Genomic DNA, 17,500 nt, shown 5'->3' with positions numbered 1-17,500 from the left:
GTTAATGCCAACCATGTGTGGACGCTGCTGGACTGAGCCGTGACTGTCCGTGTCTGCGTCGGCTCAAAACAGACTCACGCTGCTGGACTGAGCCGTGACTGTCTGTGTCTGCGTCGGCTCAAAACAGACTCAGGCCTGCCTCACTCGCTCACTCACTCACTCAACGCTCGATGGTGTTTTGAGCCCCCAACGTCGTCTTCCAGGCAGCGCTGCCACCATCGACTTGAAGGCACCAACACCCTAACTGTACGTTCACACCGCCGCCGACTTGAGCTTCCAAAGATTCCGGAAGTCATTAATTTTCAATGGAAGCCGGCTTCTCTCAGCTGCCAGCAGCGACCAATCCGGCGGTGTGTACGTACAGTTACCCTAACCCATGCCTAACCCTAGCGCCCTGCCAGGCAGCGCTGCCTTGGAGACAACGTTGTGGGCTTAAAACACCAAGAAACCTCACTGACTCATTCACTTGGTCAGGTGGTGCTGAGATCACCTCTCCTCTCCTCCGCGCTTGTGGTTTGTGTCATTTGGGTGGGGAGTAGGGGGGGGGGGGGTTGAGGTAGGTGTGTGTGTGTGTGTGTAACCGGGAGGGGGGGGGGGTGGTTGAGGTTGGTGTGTGTGTGTGGGGGGGGGGGGGGGTAACTGGGTTGTTGACGCTGTTGTTTCTTTTTCGGGTTTCTGTTTTGTTTGTTGCCAAAGCGAGCTCCAGAGTGAAGGCGGTCCCCAGGCGGGTGAGGGGGCGATAAGGGGCCGGTGTGGGGGGTGCGATAAGCGAGGGCCTGCAGAGAGACGTGAGGGTTGCTGCTATCAGATGGGTTTGGCCCCCTCAGCTTGTTTGGACTAAGGGTTAAAGAAGTGTGTGGGTTTGTGTCAGGGGGGTGCTGGCACAATTGAAACAAATGACAAATTGAGATGTCTGATTGCAAACGTCGAAACCACAATAGATGGTTTCACAAACTTTGTCATGAACAAAGATTATCGCATATCATGATCTGTGTTGTTTTTGGGGTTTTTTTGTAATGTTTTGTTTTTTCGTGTTTTATTTCTGAATTCCTCTCCGTAATCCTCGCGCTAAGACTGCCGGAATTGTTTTGCCGTTGGAAGCCCCTGGCTTGCGCTTTGGCTCACACACACCAGGTCGTCCTGATATGCTGTCATGGCTGAGGCATTTCTCTCCAGATGGGCTTGCTCTGAGCTTAACCTTCCCTGAGTGAGCCAACTCCAGCACGGGCGCGAGGCGAGCACAGCTGCTGCTAGACTGGGCTCCGTATTGTGTTTGGAGGCCGGCAGGTCCACAAACGGCCTTTGTGTGTGATGTAATGCCATAATGGCGCCCATTCCGCGCTTCCTATTTGCGGCATTGTAGAGCTTGAGCACACACACACGGCCTTGTTGGCTTAGTAATTCGAGCAGGATTAGTGTGTGTGTGTGTGTGTGTGTGTGTGTGTGTGTGTGTGTGTGTGTGTGTGTGTGTGTGTGCGACCCAGCTACAGGGGTTAGGCCATCCGCTAGAACCTTGTCCTTTTATGGACCTTCCCTCAGAGAAGGAGATTGAAGCCAAATGTTCAGCCTCTGTGGATGCCCTCACTGAGCTCCCATAAATGTTTGTTTGTTTGTGCGTTTCCTTTCTTTTGCGCAGGTCAAAGGTGAGGGCGGTGGCGGTGGTGGTGGTGATGGCGGCGGCGGGGGTCGGGATGTGCGTCACATGCTCCGGAGCCTGCAGGAGCAGAACCAGCTGCGGTCCGAGCCGCTCTCGCCGACCCGCCGGCACAGACGCAGGTGGTCGCACCTCCGCTCGGACGCCTCGCTGCCCAAACCCGCGCCGCAGGAGGAGGAGCCCTTCGTCCTGGACCTGAAGAACTTTCCGGACCTGGCCAAGGACCTGGGCTCACAGAACCCCAACATTCAGGTCAGATGCCGACACATGTGCTGTCCATTCATATCGAACGTACTGTATATGTATGTATGTATCTCATCATAATATGCATATATCAATATGTATTGAACGTACTGTCCATTCATATTGAATGTATGTATATGATCATAATACGTATATAGCCATACGTATTGAACGTACTGTCCATTCATATTGAATCAGACCTCACATACTGCCCATTCATACGGAGTTTGTTTGTCATCATAAATCATTTCTCACTTACTCGCCGCTTTGTGAATCCAGTTTTATAGGTTTGCGCTGGAATTGTATTGGGCTAATAACTATAAAAGCATCACAAGGCATCAGCGTTGACTGACAAAATAAGCTTCTTGTCCCATCAATGTTTACAGTCTCTTCAATCTAAAAATATTGTTCATTTTTAAAAAATATCATCCCAATAAATCCTTGGCACTCCTCCAGACCTTGCCTTTCCTAGATTTCCTCAGGTAGCATTAAATCACTCCTAAAAAGTGCAGTAAACGGTGCAGTAATGTCCTGTCGCTGTCGGGCCAGATTAATTAATTTAGTCTGGCGACAGCTTTTTCCTGGGCAGTAATTAACCTCCGACCTCATTGTTTCCCTCTGTATTTGTGCTTACACTGTACGCTGCTCCCCCCCCCCCCCCCCCCCCCCCCATTCGTCCAGCCTGGTCCAGTCCAGGCCTTTGAATAGTCGCCCACCAGGTCTGTACCTCCTCTGCTCCCAGCCGGTCTCCGCCAGAGGCCTCTAAATTTACACCGCACGCCCCCGAAGCTAGCGCGGCGTGCTCCAGGTCGGCCATGATGCCGAAACATCTGTACGGAGTTTGAGAGAGCAGGGGAGGAAAAATAGTCGAGAACAATAACAAGAGTAGTGAGGAGGTGAAAGGGCACCATATTATTTTAACAAGCAGTTTGTAATGTTCTCTCCAGTCATAGATCTCAATCTTTTTAAAGGGGGCTTTTTAAACGGGAAGTATTGGCGGGAAGAAATGTTTCTTTTATTTTTAGTGTCATTATGGACTTTATGTGTGCAAGTGGATTTAAAAGGAAATGAAGTTAGACTTCGGGGAAAAAATTACACAAGAGAATATGGGTAACCAACTGTGAAAAAAAAATATCCTTTTAGCCTCTTCTAATGGAAATGGAGGAAAATGTTCTATTCTTCCAAGTGGGAATAGTCCATCCTCCATATGCCCATCAAAGGCATTTCGCTTTTATATGCCTTCCCGTTCCAGCCGGTTCCCGCAACCATTCCCCAGTTTAAGGGTTTCCTATCTTGTTATCACATCGAAAGGTCATCATTGCTTTTGAATGGGCCAGACTTGTTATGGTCCAGCAGTATGTTGTGCAGGGCGCTGCCAAAAGGTTATATTAGGTCTTTAGAATGGGGAAAACTGATGACAGCATTATCCGGTCGCCATTTTGTTTCTGACTTTAACAATGCTCATGACTCAGCAGTCTGTCTAATGACCTGCAGTTAAGAGTTTTATGCTTTCAACTAGTGAAGTCTAGAGGAATCGAGTAAAAGCTTGGGTTTCAAGCGCACCTGGTAGTCCAGTATCCCCAGCCCCTCGTCATGTTGTTTTTACTCTCATTCAGTACGATTTCAAACAAAAGGTTCACTGAAATGAAAGTATTCCTTTAATCATTGGCCTACCGTGGAAATAGCTCCCGGTTGGACTCCGAGGTTCAGTCACTTCCCGTACGTCTCGGCAGCCAAAAACAATGGCTGTCAACTGTATCTGCTCCATGAGTTCACTACTTTTACCATCTCCGCATTCCTTCTGCACGCTTCACTCCGCCCCGAGCCATGAGATGGGTGATTATCTCAGCATCGGCGCTGGGTTGCTCACGGTTTACGTAGTGCGTCTGTTTGATTCTCATTTAGAACCACAAGCAGAAAGCAACAGCTGTGTTCTAGAAGGCAGACCCTCCGGAACCCTTGGATTCTAGAAGCGGAGTGTTGGATGAGCTAGAGGTGGAGGTGGAGGTGGTGGTGGTGGTGGTGGGAGTCTGACTGGTGGGGTGAGTGGGTGAGGGAGTGTCGCTGCTACTGTTGCCCACGCGCCTGCTTTGAGGTATACGGTACAAAAGCAGGCCTGTATAAACAGTTGTAGCTGCCATCAGATTGTTACGCAGTGAGGAAAATAAACAGCCAACCCTTTGTCCGGGCCTGCAGAATGGCCGTCTGGAGCCCTGCTATCTGTCGCCGCGAGCGCCTTCCCCCCCGAAGCAGCAAGCTCAGACATGAACCAGTCAGCCCGGAGGCCGACAGCCTGCAGAAACAGTGGAGCAGTATTTCAGCACAGACATCGCGGCGTTAGATTGCAAATCTTATTTGTGGCAGTATGTGGCAATGATTGATGAGTTTTAATGTGTCAGTAAATTCGGTCAACTGTAAAATCAGCGAGCTAACTGTGACATTACAAACAGCCGAGCAAAGTACAAACATGGCTTCACTAGTTAATGTGTTTTCTTTTCCTCTGATGAATTTTTTTCCCTCCCCATTACATTTTCATTGAAGATTAACGTTAGCCTGTTTTAGGAATATTGGACAAAGAGGAATACAATGTTGACATTCAGAATTGACATTCAGAAAAAAATAAAACAATGTAAGACATGTATACCACTACTTAAATGCCCCAAATCAATCAATTCAATCAATCAAGGCTTATTTGTATAGTGCCAATCAATATAAGGTATACACAATACATGCAAGACCACATACAGTATATACAAAATACATACAAGACCTGACAGAATGGAGAGACTATGAAGCACTCTAGTGTAAAAACTGACTTAGTAAGGTAAAATAGTTAACATAAAAATAGATAAATTAATTAACAAATAAATAAAGCGAATGGTAATAGATGAATATGGTGATACAATAAAATATAGTAAACAAACATGTCATAGGCACCATAAAAGGCTAGAAATATCAATAGAGTAAAAGTTTAGGCCATTAAGTCATTATTGTGGCTAAGGAAGCAAATAGCCACCCCTGGACTCGATACCTCTGTCTGTGAATCTGCCCTTACAAAGTGTCTGATTCGGTTACTTTATCCTCCAGGTGTCTATTGAGGTGGCAGACTGGGTACCCTTGTCTGTGAATCTACCTTTACAACATGTCTGATTTGGTCGCTCTATTCTCCAGGTGACCATCGAGGTGGTGGACAACCCCCAGATGGAGATCGAGATGGACCTGGCCAAGGAGAGCCGCAACGACTGGTCCTTGTCGTCCGAGGACTGGCAGGGCCACAGGAAGCTGTTCTGGCCGCTGTTCTGGGAGTACCACGACCCGGCGGAGGACAGCCAGGGCCAGGGCAGTCTGGAGGACAGCGGCGAGGACTACTCCATCGAAGGGGACGACACCGTGCTCAGCGGGGTCGGAGGAGACTGGGAGAACAGGTGGAAGGGCTGGTATTCCAAAGACAACTATGGTGAGTGTGCGCCGGAGGGACGCTGCACATTGACACCGCGTTCACACTGTCCACGTATCTGTCACTGCCACTGTCAACGGATCTCATTGACTTTGCATGGGGCGAACTCGAAATGCATTATGTGGGTCCGTCCGTTCCTTCCGCTCCGTTGCCTCCGTCAAAAAAGTTGAGAAATGTTCAACTTTTCAGGCAGCGACGGATCTGTCAGCCAATCAGATCGCGTGTATGCAAATACACATACGGCAGACACGACCTCCGAGATCCGTCAACGGACGTGGACATTGTGAACGCGGTGTAACCCTGCTAACGCAGGTACCGTCACACCCAAAGACGTATTCATATCTACGGTCACTCCCATAAGACGCAAATGCTAGGAAATGAACATTCTAAGCAATATCTGGGTCCACTCAGACCCCTCTCCACTGCATTTAGCACAGAATTTTAGAACCTCACATTTTTGCAGAGCAGAATATTTTGTTAGAATGTTCAAAACTCCCCTGCTGAAAGAGAGCACTAGTTATTCTGATTCGTCTCATATGTACTCTGATGATCAGTTTGACTTCCACCTCCACCTGTTATTTGTTTTGCAAACATCCACTGCTCCCTTTCCTTCTGATCCAATAAGCACAGACTGTATGGTCATTGGCAGATCTGACTGTCAATCAAAGTTTGTGCAATCACTAACAAGCACAAACTCGATGGAAAGGTGCTCGGTGGTGATAGTGGGGGAGGGGCATTAGAGTTGTATACATTCAAAATGTTGGCTAAGTCCCCTCAGACTTACCAACTGCAGCTTTAATGCTTGAGACGTACTTACTTGGCCTATATTATTTGACTACAAGAAAGCTCTAAGAACGCTCCTAAGAAGTTCTTAGCACTTAAGAGCTTCTTAACGAATCTGGGAAACGCTGCCAGTGTTGGCACAGTGGATGTTAGTCTAAATCCAAATTATAGTAGCCTACAACTAAGGCCTACTCAGATATGAGCCTCATTGTATCAATCGGGGCAAATCCCTGACAGTCTTTGTGAAACAGGCCTTAACTAAATGTAATGGTGACAAAAGAAAAACTGTGTAACTTGATAGAGTCATGTTACACTTGAGCGTAATGAGGAGGTGTTAAGGCCCATACTTCCCTTCGTTATTGTATGCGAAATGTCAAAAGTCAGACTCAAGTGTTGAACGGTGTGGAGCCTTTACATCACTTTGAAGCCGGGCTGGAGCGGCGGTTGACAGATGACCAGCGAAGCATGTTGATATTTCAAAAGGGCGCGTCTGAGAGCCTGCATGCTCTGGGGCTAGTGTTTTGGTTCTGCTCTGTCGTGGAAGTTATGATTGCTTGTCTTTGCGCTTTGTCAACGTCGGCAAGGCCGTAGCAGCGCTGTGTGCTCTCTCGCCGGGGCCGCTCTGAAGTGTTTTTCTTCAGCCGATTTCCTCTCTTGTGCTCCAAACCGGCGTGGAGGGCCTCGGACTCCTCAGCGCCCCTGGACATGATTTATGATGTAAGCTTGCACTCGAGCCGGCCCGGCGTAAACATGCCAGTCCTGGGGCGACGCGCGCCGACTCCGCGTTTGATGCCTATCAGTTGTAAACAGGAATAAGGGGGGCAAGCGACTGTTGAGAAAACGCTTTTTTTTTTTTTGCTCATGAAACAAGCTGAACTTGTGGCTCATGTCTTTTAGTGGAGCCATTACAAATGCCCAGACGAACGTTCACACACAGAGACCTTTAGATTGTATCCTCTGGGAGAAACGTTTCTCTCATGAACGTTCATGCCCTTTTTAAAACACCATCAAGGATCATGCTTAAGAGCTCTGAACCCTTGAGCGACTTAGGTTGTTCTCAAGTAACTATACCCTGCCCCCCCCCCCCCCCCCCCCCCACACACACACACACACACACCACACACCATGTCAGCCCCCCACCCCCACCCGCTTGTTTTCTTTTCTTTTTATAGGCAGCTCTTCTATGGCTTTTTACAGAACTTGAAAGTAAATATCCCCGGGTCCAAGTTCTGAATGCACGTTAAATTAATCAGTTTTACGATCAGAACTTCCTCTTTCACAGAGGCATCTGTAATGTGCTGTCAGTTCTGCCCTCTCTCAATGGGAGATCTCCTGAGCAGATCAGCTGCCCCAGGTCCTGCTGCATTCCCATTGTTCTTGACGTTCTAAATGTTTTTGTCTCCTCCTCTGGGCATAATACCTCATCATCCAGTGTGCTGATAGGGTCAGTGAGTAGTGCTGCACAGCACAACACAGCTCAATACAGCGCAGCACAGCACAACACAACACAGCACAGCACAGCACAGCACAGCACAGCACAGCACAGCACAATACCGCACAGCACAACACAGCTCAATACAGTGCAACACAACACAGCACAACACAACACAGCACAGCACAGCACAGCACAGCACGGCACAGCACATCACAGCACAACACAACACAACACAACACAACACAACACAGCACAGCACAGCACGGCACAGCACAGCACAGCACAGCAAAGCACAGCACAGCTCAATACAACGCAACACAACACAGCACAGCACACACAGCACATCACAAAACAGCACAGCACAGCACAGCATAGCACAGCACAGCTCAATACAACACAACACAACACAGCATAACACAACACAGCACAGCACATCACAAAACAGCACAGCACAGCACAACAGAAGGCAACACAACACAGCACAACAGAGCACAGCAAGCTGTCCCAAACAGATGGAATAAAGGGATGCCTGTACTGCCACCCTCCTGGTCTGAACTGGCCTGGCTTCCCCTCCGGAGAGTAAGAAGAAGCTGTTATGAGTGAAAAACCATAGAGACACAGAGGAAGCCGGAGATGGATCAGGAACCCTAAGGGACGGAGAGAGATAGATGGACAGAGCTGAGGGAGTTTGACAGAGAGTGAGAGAGAGAGGAAGAGAGGGAGGAAGAGAGAGGGAGGGAGAGGGACGAAGAGAGAGTAGAGAGAGAGAGATGTTGCTGTGACAATCTACTACAGTTAGTTTTCACATGGTACTCATGACAGTTGCTGAGCTTCAAATATTATTGTTGCTCGATCTGAGTTGAAATATGTTGACTAGTATGTTGATGTTGTCACTGGCTGCAGGAATTAGTCATCATTGCATAGTTGTGTAGTTATAGCAACTGAAGGATAATAATGAATCATGTAGGCTACTCTGTGGACTTGTAATCAGCTTGGCAAAAGTTGTACAGATTGGAGGAGATGCTCTGGTTCCAAAAGACAGAGAGTGAAGAGAGAGCCAGTCTGGATTTATTAATCTGCAGAAAAGGACCACACACACACACACACACACACACACACACACACACACACACACTAACAAGTTTTGACAGTGGCATGCACACACACACACAATAGATTCTGTTAGGTCGTAGATTTAGTCTGTGTAATTTGTACCATTTTTGTGTCTTATCTAGTCTCCCCCATCTTTGTACATATCATCGTACCCTCTGAGACTGATAAGCACATGAAGAAAGATGTGCCACTAAGTCTGTAGCCTGCAGCATCTCTAATTCAAACCATACATTCATTTCAATTTCATACATTGACTGTATGATATGGATTTTATACTACACATACAGTAAGATCATTATAGATAGGATGTAGAATAATGTTATAGAATGAGCAAAATATGCGAAGTATATTGTAATTCAAACTTCAAGCTTAACTCAAACTTTTTCACTTTCATTTCATATTTACATTTTACAACCTATAAAGTCTGAAGTAAATCTGAAGTGAAAGGGGATGAAATCTGTGATCTACGCACATAAACAACATGGCTAATTAGCATCAGGGGGAAGCTAAGGGCTTGGGTGCTCCACCACACCGCACCACACCACAGCCACTGGCTCTGTGTCGTTAGCGGGGCGACTCCAACGCTGTGTGGTCCGCTCCCGCTGCCAGGCCGAAGCAAGCGATTACAGAGTGTGCCCGCTGCGGTCGTGTCAACACGTGCACCTCACAGGCTGCAGCGGTCGGTCACAGGGCCAGGAGCCGATCCTCCGCACCGCCGTCCACCGCGGCCGTTACGGTACGGGGGGAAAAAGAGACGCTAATGAATATAGTGAGTGGTGGAGGCTGACACCAGATATGTGTACGAAACCTAGGCATTAGTGTAAAACACAGGATGGCAAATAAGAAGTATGCTAATGACGCCGTAAATCTGCCAGTGTGTGTGTGGGTGGGTGGGTTGGTGTGTGTGTGTGTGGGTGGGTTAGTGTGTGTGGGTGGGTTGATGTGTGTGTGTGTGGCTGGTGTGTGTGTGTGAGTTGGGTTGGTGTGTGTGTGTGTGTGTGTGTGTGTGTGTGTGTGTGTGTGTGTGTGTGTGTGTGTGTGTGTGTGTGGTGAGAGAGGCATGGGATTTTCCTTTTGCTGTACAGAGAGCAGCAAACGTCCCAGATGGCTACCGACTCTGAGAGGAGTCTGGCGCGGATCTGAAGTGTGTTCAAAATTCGGCAAACCGTTGGGCTGAAAGTTCAAGTCAAACATGTTTTCTTTGAACTTTTGAATTTTAACATTGTTGTGAAAACATTCCAATTTGTTCTATTTTAATCTTCTGCCCTTATTCCAGAGTCCAAGGCTGTCCGCTGAGAACTTGCCTCCTCAGAAATCTTTCCCCAGGTTCAAAAGTGCTCTCTGTGAGTTCAAAGCAGGAGGAAAAACTTTGAAAATAAGCATTGCTTGCTAATTGTAATACGCCTCTGGTGTGGATCAGTCCAACCCATGTCAGACCAAAACCAGATCCTCTCAAAAATCAGAGCCTATCTACAGTCCAATGCATGATGTTGCATCAAACTACACAGCAGTATACACTCAATGCAGGCCTCAGCTGTTCACTAATAACCATTGCATCTGTAGGGTGTTATAGCCTACTGGAGATACAGAGGGATTTGCAATACAATGTTTACGAGGTTAGCTATTTTGAGGGCTGTTTGGAGTTGTCAACAAGCAAATCCCTTTGAAGTTTCACAGGGTACTCAGCCAGTTTAAGTGTTTTTCCATTTGGAAAATCTTTGATTGGCCCAGATTTGGAAACACCTCTGAGTCTTGAGGAGACGCCAGGCCTTACGCTACTCATCGCCAGTGAGTGAGAGAGAGAGAGAGAGAGAGAGAGAGAGAGAGAAAGAGGGAGGTAGAGAGCGGCATCCTCTAAAGTCAGGTTATTTTTCAAGCCCACTCTGTTCTTCAGAGAAAAAGAGAGAGACTGAGAGAGAGAGGGAGGAGGGAGGGAGAAAGTGAGAGAGAGAGAGTGGGAGAGAGATGGAGGGAGGAAGAGAGTGAGAGAGACAAGAGACAGAGAAAGAGAGAGAGCACAGGGGTTCAAACATTCCAGGATTAAAGAAAAGAAGGGAAAAAAAGAAGAGAAGGAGTGAGTGAGAGAGGGAGGAAGAGAGGGAGGGGATGAGTGGGGCATGTCATCAACACCTCCCTGTTTCCCTTGGCAGCAAGCGTGCTGTAGGCTCCTCCGGTCCTGGCCCCCGGCTCGCAATTAGCAACACACTGCTAACTGACAGCAGCACAGCACAGCAGAGCACAGCACAGCGCAGTCAGGACACATTAGCCATCAGGACACAGGCAGCACGGGGGCAACATGAACTAATCAGTCTGCTGTTCCCCCTCCCCTCCTCTCCCCTCCCCTCCTCTCCTCTCTTCTTCCCTCTCCACACTCCTCTCTCTCCTCTCTCCCCCCTTCTCTCTCTCCCCTCCCCTCCCCTCCTCTCCTCTCTTCTTCCCTCTCCACACTCCTCTCTCTCCTCTCTCCCCCCTTCTCTCTCCCCTCCTCTCCCGTCTCTCCTCTACCCTCTGCTCTATCCTCTCCTCTCTCCTCTCCTTTCCCCTCTCCTCTCCTCTCTTCTCCCATCCCCTCCCTCTCTCCTCTCTCCTCTCCTCTCCCCTCTCCTCCCTCTCTCCTCTCCTCTCCTCTCTCCTCTCCTCCCTCTCTCCTCTCTCTCCACTCTTCCCCTCCTCCTCCCTCCCTCCTCTCCCCTTCCTGTCCACCTCCTGCCATGAGCGCTCTTTGAAACTATAATCTCTTTAACATTGTGGTGGACAGAGAGCTTTGTTCGGGAAACAGAGAGAGAGACAGAGACAGAGAGAGTGAGAGAGAGAGAAAGAGAGACAGAGAGAGGGAGACAGAAAGAGAGAGAGGGAGAGAGAGAAGAAAGGAAGGGTATAAAAGAGAAAGAGGCTATTAGACCTAAGCTGTCCCGCTGAAGTGTTTGTGTTGGCTGGCCTCCGCACTGCTGTAAGTGGCTGAGTTCGCCACTGACAAATTTATTACAACACACACACACACACACACACACACACACACACACACACACACACACACACACACACACACACACACACACGCACAAACACAACACACACACACACGTACACGCACACACACCCAATGCCAACCAGTTAGCTTCATATCCTGTTCATTAGTGCGATTATATTTTACTGAGACACGCTGTACGTGATATTAATACCGTCACGCGTCGGTACCCTTGCTGTGTGGACAGAAAGCTGAGACGCTCGCTCTCACTCTCTCTGGCTCGCCGTGTGCGGACTGCGGACTTCTGCTCACTCTCAGATCCAGTGATGCTGCTCTGCTTGGTGGACACTGCTTATTAGTGGATCCCAAAGTTGAGAGGGGGAAAAAAAGAGCACTTTAATGATTTCTCTCCCCGAACCCTGCTGTTGCAAAACCATGCTGCTTTGGATAAAAGCAGGGGCGCTTCCAGAATAAAATTGGGCCCTATGACAGACAATAATTCTGGGCCCCCCGATAATATATAGGAGGAGGAGGGGGGGGCTCTCTGGGGGCCCCCTGTCAGTGCTGGGCCCTTAGGAACCCCCCTCCCCGCACCCCCAGCGGTGCCCCTAAATAAAAGCGTCAGCTAAGTGCCCGTCGCCGCCCGTTGGGTGGAGGGCGGTGGTGTCCGTTGGGCTCTGAGAGGGGAGGGGAAGGTGTCTCTGAGTGAGCTGTACTGTAGGAGTCCCTGGCCTGCTGCGGTGTGGCCAGTGAGAGGCTCGCGCTGTGGCCTGCTGCGGTGTGGCCAGTGAGAGGCTCGTGCTGTGGCCTGCTGCGGTGTGGCCAGTGAGAGGCTCGCGCTGTGGCCTGCTGCGGTGTGGCCAGTGAGAGGCTCGCGCTGTGGCCTGCTGCGGTGTGGCCAGTGAGAGGCTCGTGCTGTGTGGACAGTGAGAGGCTCGTGCTGTGGCCTGCTACTGGGTGGACAGTGAGAGGCTGCTGCTGTGTCTTCAGCTCATTCAGCTCTGATGGCTCTACTGCACTGCGGCGGCGCAGCCACCGACAGCGTCAGAAATGCGCTAGTCTCACTTCAAAGGCTGCTTTTCTAATGTCCTGCCTGTCCTGCCGCTGGACTCAATGCCCCCCCCCCCCTCCTGCCCCCCCAACACACACACACACCATTCCAAATTGTTCACTTTCAGCTGTAATCCTTAGTCCAGTGTCATGCCATGGACAGTACGTCCAGAGAGACTCGTTGCACCCAACTCATCTCCGTGAAGAAGTAAAGAAGCGTGCTCAACACCTTAGTGCTTCAACTGGGTGCTTGAACTTTCTTGATAATAAATCAAAGACTTTGAAAATAAATTATGCAAGTACTCGAGGCGATTAAAAAGCAAAAGAAACAAACTGTTGAGTGCTTGCTTCATTTATTTTCAAACCCAACTCATCTCCCCTACCCCCTGTCCACCCCTGTCCACCCCTGTCCACCCCCAACAGAGTACGAGGAGGAGGAGTGGAGTGAATGGTCACCCTGCAGCGTCACCTGTGGCCATGGCAACCAGAAGAGAGTTCGTTCCTGTGGCTACGCCTGCACGGCAACAGAGTCCAGAACGTGCGACCTCGAGAGGTGCCCAGGTACTGTATGGCAGCACCTCTACAGTCATTTCCTGTGTATTAGCCGCATTGTGTATGTAAGCGGCAGGACAGTGTTTTATGCAAGTTAAAAGAAACAAAACCATATTAATACCACATTAACTGCCCCTGTGTATTAACCTCATATTAACCTCGGGTCATTTTTTCTCAGTCAGCTGGTAGTTTGTAGGGGCACTCATTCAATCCAGCTGTCGTCAACTTCAGACTGTAGTGCTATTTGCCCCTAACTCATCATCAAAATAGCTCTATGACATTCTCAGTGAACAAACACAACCACGTGTTTTTGTTTTTCTCACGAGTGCGGCCCATAGACGGCGCTTTATGTCGAGAGGAAATGACGATAGCAGAATTCTCGAGACTAGGAGCAGTATATTTTCCGAGCGCCGGGAGTTTGTCCCTCGGCTTGACTCCCATCCCATTTCATTTCATCATCTTGCTGCTCCGTTTCCAACGGGGGGATCCACACACTTCCTGTTTCCCATCAGTCTTTGCTCCAGCCAGCCCAGCCCAGACTGAACTGAACTCCTCAGTAAGGCCCCACAGGAGTCATTTGTGGCGTGTCTACTGGATGTGGCGAGACGTATGGATCGAGGGAACATGCAGTGCATATAGCCTAACCCCTTAGAGCTGGTGAAGATACATTTATTTAGTTTAATAACATTTTTGAAACGCATACATGTGTAAACTCATAGTTCATATGCATGTGAATTGTGCACGGAGTTGGGTACGGAGGCAGAGACAGCGTGAAAAGTGTCTTTCATGGAACGTTTTACACAGAGGCGACCGGATTCTAACAGGTTAGATAAAGTCAGATTAAGATAATTGGATTATCACGTCTGAACAATATTAATGCTGTTAGATCAGAAAGGTTACCCAGAGTCAGAGCACAAAGAGGGTCATTGATCCACCTCTGACCAAACGTACAGCCGCACTGGCACTCGGAGCAGTCGCACAGCATGTACTGTCTCCATATTGCTTATAGGTCCTAGAGCACACACATGTGTCTGAATGAAGGCTTTCACTCTGTGTGTGTGTGTGTGTGTGTTAGAGTGTGTGTGTGTATGTGTGTGTGTGTGTGTGTGTGTGTGTGTGTGTGTGTGTGTGTGTGTGTGTGTGTGTGTGTGTGTGTGTGTGTGTGTGTGTGTGTGTGAATGTGTGTGTGCGCGTGTGTGTGTGTGTGTGTGTGTGTGTGTGTGTGTGTGTGTGTGTGTGTGTGTGTGTGTCTCTAGTGGTCCAAGGCCAACCTGTAAAGACAGGCCCTCCAGTCTTGTCCCGAACACATGCAGGCCCAGACTGGAGCCAGTGCCAGCACCTCACACAGCCATACGCCACACACACACACACACACACACACACACACACACACACACACACACACACACACACACACACACACACACACACACACACACACATTCACATATGGACGGCCGCCTCAAGGACGATGAAATACGCTGCGCTCATTCGTGTATGGACACTCACATCCATCACCATTTCATCACGCTGTCGGGCCATGTTAAATACGACTGTTGGCGGAGGTTAAATACGAGCGGCCGTTTCTGATGGAGCCAGATCAGAGGCAGGCCCATGCCCAGTCGGAGAGCTCTTCGCTGGGCTCCTACGGAAACAGACTCATCTCATGCAGCTGTAGTGAAACAGACTCATCGTGTGGGAGTCAGATGCGTTTCCCCAGATCCTCTCCGATGTCCTCACTTCTCCGATGTCCTCACTTCTCCGATGTCCTCACTTCTCTGATGTCCTCACTTTAGTCCAGAAGACGTGTGTTATCGTTGTTTCGATTAAAGGAAAAGTTCTCAAAAATACATGAAATGATCCTCACCTTCGTCAGAATCAGAATCAGAATCAGTGTTATTGGCCAGGTTTGCTTAAACAAAACAAGGATTTTGACTCTGGTTAACTTTGCTCTCAAAGTGTCTGCGGAAAAGTTCTCAAAAATACATTAAATGATCCTACCTTTGTTCCTGTCTTCAGATGAGGAGAATGAACAGTGTACACTGACTCGTGGGGAGATTAGAAAACATGTGGTGTAACAACACAATGAAATCAGTTCAGTTTTTATAGTGTCCAGCAATGGGCCACAATAGGAATATACACTGTGTAACACACTACAGTAAGTTCTCAAAAAGATGTTAAAGGATCCTCACCTTTGTCCAGAAGACATGTATTATTGTTGTTTCGAGGAAAAGTTCATGAAAAGACATTAACTTATCCTGCCCCTCTCTACTACCCCCCCCCTTCCCTCCATATGCACAACAGGCGAAGAAATTGACAAATTTCACTGCATTCTTCACTTTAGTAATGATATGCATGTGACAAATAAACCTCCTTGTATGGACAATGGACATGTATTATTGTTTTGATAAGGAAAAGTTATTGAAAAGACGTTAAAGTTATTGAAAAGATGTTAAAGGATCCTCACCTTAGTCCAGAAGACAAGTATTATTGTAGTTTCGAGGAAAAGTTCTTGAAAAGACATTAAATGATCATCACCTTTGACCCTGTCTGCAGATGACCTAAATGCAGTGACGGAGCTTATGCCTATCGCCATGGACAACACCACCCAGTCTTTTGGCACAGGTCAGTATAGTGTGTGTGTGTGGGTGTGTGTGTGTTGTGTCCATTCGTATGAGTATGTATATATATTGATGGATGATGATAATGCAAGACGTTCAACAGAGTCAATGTCAATATCAAATACATTTTAAAGAGATTCAGTGTCTCAGCATGACAAGGAAACATCCTGTCTGAATGAAAAGAAAATCTCTCCTAATTTGTCTCTTGGTAAATTGGTAAATTGGGAGACGTTATTTATGCATGACCGATGGGGTGAATAAAAGTGGAGTTCTCTCATTGCACCCTGCGGACCACGGTGTTGAGATTGACTCTGCGCCCGTGTGTGCCTATGAATGAACAGATATTGGCCACACTCGTGTCTCGTATTACGCTCGCTTCTACTTCTGGAGGAAATCTTAGCTGAACTCACTAATGACATGTTCGGTCTGGTCCTCTCTGAACCGGTGGGCTACTCAAGTCCCGGCCGACCACTCTGATTTAGCCACGGTGTCCAGTTTAATGCGCGCTTCCCCCCGCAGTTTAAACGGTTTTGTTCCATCATGAAAACAGCTCTTCGGGGGCTGCAATCACAGGAAGACAGTGGGAGTCCGCTTGAGCACTCTGGAAAAAAAAAAAATAAAGCGGAGGAAAAATCCCACATTCACCGCATTTGAGATTGCTCCTTTGAGAGCACTACAGAAACCATGAAATAATGTATCCTCTTCCAAAAACTATATTATTTGCTTTTTAGTTTTGTTTTATTGGTCTCCCTCTTCTGGCGCGGGGCATTGAAAGTGATAGCTCCTTTTACTTTACAATAATAATAAAGATCACGGTATAAAAACAAAACATGATAAAGTGTCAGAAGCTTTTTTTGTCATTTTTTTTTTTTTTTTCCATACACAACGGAACATAAATGTTTGTTATGAATGCGTTCCAATTCCTGACCACAGCCTCCAACATCGATTTGATTATTTGGCAGGGGGGGTGACCTATGGCGATGTTGAGACCTTGTCATAGTTACGTTCCCCTGTACCGGGTAATTGCAGCGAGCCCAAAGTGTCGGTTATTCCGTTTTTAATATGCTGCGTTCCCTCAGACGTGCTGGCCCGGTCCGCTACGCCTCCTGTCTGAGCCTCGGCGGCGCTGATGAGTGTGGAGCTCGCGCTCGTCCAGGTTGTAAATGATTAATGGGCTCGCTTGTGAGCTTTCTCACGTCTCGTGCTCCGCGCTGGCCAAGAACACACAGTTCAGTGATGTTCTCGAGCCCCCGATCTGCTCCATTGGAGAGTGTTAAAGAGCCTTGTGGGTGTAGCTGATGTGTCTGCCTCACACTCTCTCTCTCTCTCTCTCTCTCTCTCTCTCTCTCTCTCTCTCTCTCTCTCTCTCTCTCTCTTCACTCTGCCCCTCTTTCTCTCTCTTCTCTCTCTCTCTCTCTCTCTCTCTCTCTCTCTCTCTCTCTCTCTCTCTCTCTCTGATTGACCGTTCGCAGATGTGGACAGCTGTGAGAAGTGGCTGAACTGCAAGAACGACTTCCTGCAGAAGTACCTGCACCAGGTGCTGACGGAGCTGCCCAGCTGCCCGTGCTCGTACCCGTCCGAGGCCGTCTACAGCACGGTCAACATCTTCGACGAGGCGCTGCGG

The 17,500-nt window shown here is 48.4% G+C and overlaps 1 protein-coding gene across 1 annotated transcript in view; it reads left to right on the top strand.

Moving 5' to 3' along the window:
• The window catches only part of ism2a (isthmin 2a), a 29,130-nt gene that overhangs the window by 7,056 nt on the left and 4,574 nt on the right, over positions 1 to 17,500 (top strand). The window contains exons 2-6 of the mRNA XM_062522442.1: positions 1,637 to 1,906; positions 5,069 to 5,354; positions 13,127 to 13,264; positions 15,812 to 15,880; positions 17,349 to 17,500. The exon at positions 17,349 to 17,500 is cut by the window's right edge and continues 4,574 nt beyond it. Of these exons, the coding sequence (XP_062378426.1) occupies positions 1,637 to 1,906; positions 5,069 to 5,354; positions 13,127 to 13,264; positions 15,812 to 15,880; positions 17,349 to 17,500 (915 nt within the window). The remainder of the gene's footprint in view (positions 1 to 1,636; positions 1,907 to 5,068; positions 5,355 to 13,126; positions 13,265 to 15,811; positions 15,881 to 17,348) is intronic.

The sequence above is a fragment of the Sardina pilchardus genome, chromosome 20 (genome assembly GCF_963854185.1).
Source record: "Sardina pilchardus chromosome 20, fSarPil1.1, whole genome shotgun sequence".
NCBI classification, from domain to species: Eukaryota; Metazoa; Chordata; class Actinopteri; order Clupeiformes; family Clupeidae; genus Sardina; species Sardina pilchardus.
This window is presented reverse-complemented; position numbering and strand designations above follow the sequence as displayed.